Genomic DNA, 3117 nt, shown 5'->3' on the forward strand with positions numbered 1-3117 from the left:
GACAACACTATCTGTTCGGCGCACTTCGGTGGGTCTTGAGAAGTCACCGACGTTTGGGTACTATGTAGGAATTATGAAAGATGAAACACTAATAATTGGACCTAACTCGGGACATTCTCCCTAATATCCCATGCTAGAACAAGAGTATATTCAAGAAAGGCAACCACAAATCCATGTCCAAAATTCGAGCAAAAATATTAAAAAAAGGGCAACAAAATACGGGGCCTTCAACGAGATAAAAATGCAACCGTTGAGATAAAAATAAGAACAAATATTGGTTAGCCTGCTTCAGCAAAGTAGATATGGTAGCTCCTCTATCAATGGAAATGATGTGATAGCTATTTTAGACACACTAAGAAGTGGAGTTATGTTAATTTAAGGGTGCGTGCAACTGAGAAAGGAAGGACAAATAAGATAATTGAGATAATATTCCTTATCTTTCGAGAGCACTCAAGTGGTTCCAGAAGATCAATATTATTTTTTCCAGCAGCAGCCATGGCCTTGATTACACCTTCAAAGTTCTCTTCTGCATGCATGGCGATAGTTAGAATGTTGCGAAATTGCACCTGCCAACTGGGAAATCTTATGTCTTGCAGATGTTAACCCATCTTTCGACATATCGAGCATATAATGGACCACTTTTCGCTGCGATACTTTAAGACCATCCACGACAGAAGGTAGTTTACTTCGAATGTCTTCAAAAGCATATAACATTATCTCCTTTTTTATAAATTCACCATATGTGACTACTCGACTAGAGTAAGGACTCTTGGTGGTTATCTGCATTTGATTCATATATCATTACTTGAAACTTGACAATACAACAAAAATATTCGAAACAGAACAATATGTAACTGGTTAAATGATCAGGCATGCTAGAATTCATAAAAAGACAGTGATGAGAAAGATATCGTACTTGATGTTGACATATCCATATTTTCCTTTCATCGGCATGTCGGGGGTTGAACACCTTATACAGATAGTCTGCATCAATATCATTCGAGATGAAACATCTAGTGTGTTTTTCTTTGTTTTTAAAATAGTCTATTGGGGGATTGAACACCTTATACAGATAGTTTGCACCAATATCATTCGAGATGAAACATCTAGTGTGCTTTTCTTTGTTTTTAAAATAGTCTATTGCAAACCGAATGCTCGTTCCAAGACCCTGTGACAACATAATTTAAAGGGTTAATTGGGTCCATGCCATTACAATTATTTGAGTTCACAGATCTGCCATTACAATTCATCATATCGGAACCATGCCACTACAATTTTACAACTCTTTCAAATACACCACTACTTACTCTTTCGCTGTGTTTCTAAAAAAAATTGGACCAAAATACCCCTAGTCTTCTTCTTCCTCTAATCCCCTCTATCCATCTCTCTCCATGGCATCTAAATCTCCAATGGCGTCTCGTGCGCGCCGTGCCTCGTGCCCTGCGTCGGTGCCCCTATTGTCCTACGTAATGGCATGCAAACACATCCTGTCATGACATTAAATGGATTCAGCGACACCGAGCTCATCCTGTCGTCATCGGCAGGCAAGCACATGCCGCCGCCGCCAGTGACGACGGAGAGCTACGTGTACTGCAGCCGCAGCATCAGCGCCGACGGCGGCGCGAGCGACGGCTCCCTGCAGTCGCTGTCGAGGTACAACCAGACTGGGGACTTCGCGGCGGCCTACCTGCAGGACCCGGACGCGCTGCAGCCGTGCGGCCCCTCCGGTGTCCAGGCGGTCATTCTGCCATCGCCGTCGAGCTCCAGCACGCTGAGCTCAATGGGTGGCCTAAGCCCTGCATCCTGGCCCGCCCGCGTGCCGCCTCACCGGCCATGCTCGCGCGCCTGCGCTTAGCGGTCGGCCCGGACCGCCGCGCACGGATATGTGGGGTACGACCGAGGAGCACCACTAGCGCAGCAAGATGGCCGCCCGAACTACGGCGGTCGCAGACGCGTAGCGCCGGGCTGGGTGGAGGGCGAGTGGTGGATGCGCGCGCCCGGCAGAAGACGGGCGGCGGCCATGACATGGAGAGACAGAGAAGGGGGAGAGATGTGATAGAGGATGGGAGGAAGAAGATGAGGGCATTTTGGTCCAAAATTTTTTAGAAACACAGCGAAAGGATAAGTAGTGGTGTGTTTGAAAGAGTTGTAAAATTGTAATGGCATAGTTCCGATACGATGAATTGTAATGGTAAATCAGTGAACTCAGATAATTGTAATGGCATAGATCCAATTAACCCTAATTTAAATTAGACAAACTAAAAAGCAATAAAGAGAATAAACCATAGCATAAAAATATTACGAAAAAGACACTAAAGAAAATACCTTGAAATGCAGTGTAACATTGATCAGTCATTTTCATGACATGGAGATACCTAAGGGTTATATATATATATATATATATATATATATATATATAGGACCAATGTCTATTTTAAAGTGCCTTCGTGGTACATTTCTTAGCTCCAAACTTAGCGCCAAAAATATGTCCTGAACTTCATCACTAAGCTTATTTGGGGTCCGCATAATATTCTGCAGCACTCCTTCAAGGGCACATACACCATACTTATCATTCCCAAGAACAGATAAACCCTTTAGCTGGGGAAAAAGCTTAGTTTATTACCAATATTATAAACAAAATAAAGTAAACCTCATGGAAATTGAGATTAAAACTTGAAATTCACAGAAAATTATAATCTTACAGCAAATTCCTTTGCCGAAGGTCCTTCAGTTATTATTAATGTACACCCGGAATCAGGAAAATCAGCCATAAGTGCATCAGTTAGTCCATTTGAGTGTGCGTACTTTAGATTCCAAATCCGATCCTTAGATTCGTATTTTGTAAATTCAACATCAGGCCTGTTATTATGAATCATATAGATAGTTAAAGGTTGACATGACAGATACATAATTAAACGTTGATAGCCAATACTACAATAATCTCACATCGTAAAACTGTGATCAACTTCTCTTTGTTTCAGCTCATTTCTTAAATCTTGATTAATCCATTCTGCTGGAAGGTTCATAAGAAAATGTCCAATGGTCCAATTTTGGCTGTTAATTTAGAAACACAAATGTCAGATAATTGACATAAAGAAGGTAACCATCTCGGAGGAC

At 42.0% G+C, this 3117-nt stretch overlaps 1 protein-coding gene across 1 annotated transcript; it reads left to right on the forward strand.

Moving 5' to 3' along the window:
• Positions 1-1492: 1492 nt before the first annotated feature.
• On the forward strand, positions 1493-1855 carry LOC120689092. The gene has a single exon (XM_039971429.1). The coding sequence runs from the start codon at positions 1493-1495 to the stop codon at positions 1853-1855; it is 363 nt and encodes a 120-aa protein (XP_039827363.1).
• Positions 1856-3117: the final 1262 nt, after the last annotated feature.

The sequence above is a fragment of the Panicum virgatum genome, chromosome 9N, assembly GCF_016808335.1.
Source record: "Panicum virgatum strain AP13 chromosome 9N, P.virgatum_v5, whole genome shotgun sequence".
NCBI classification, from domain to species: domain Eukaryota; kingdom Viridiplantae; phylum Streptophyta; class Magnoliopsida; order Poales; family Poaceae; genus Panicum; species Panicum virgatum.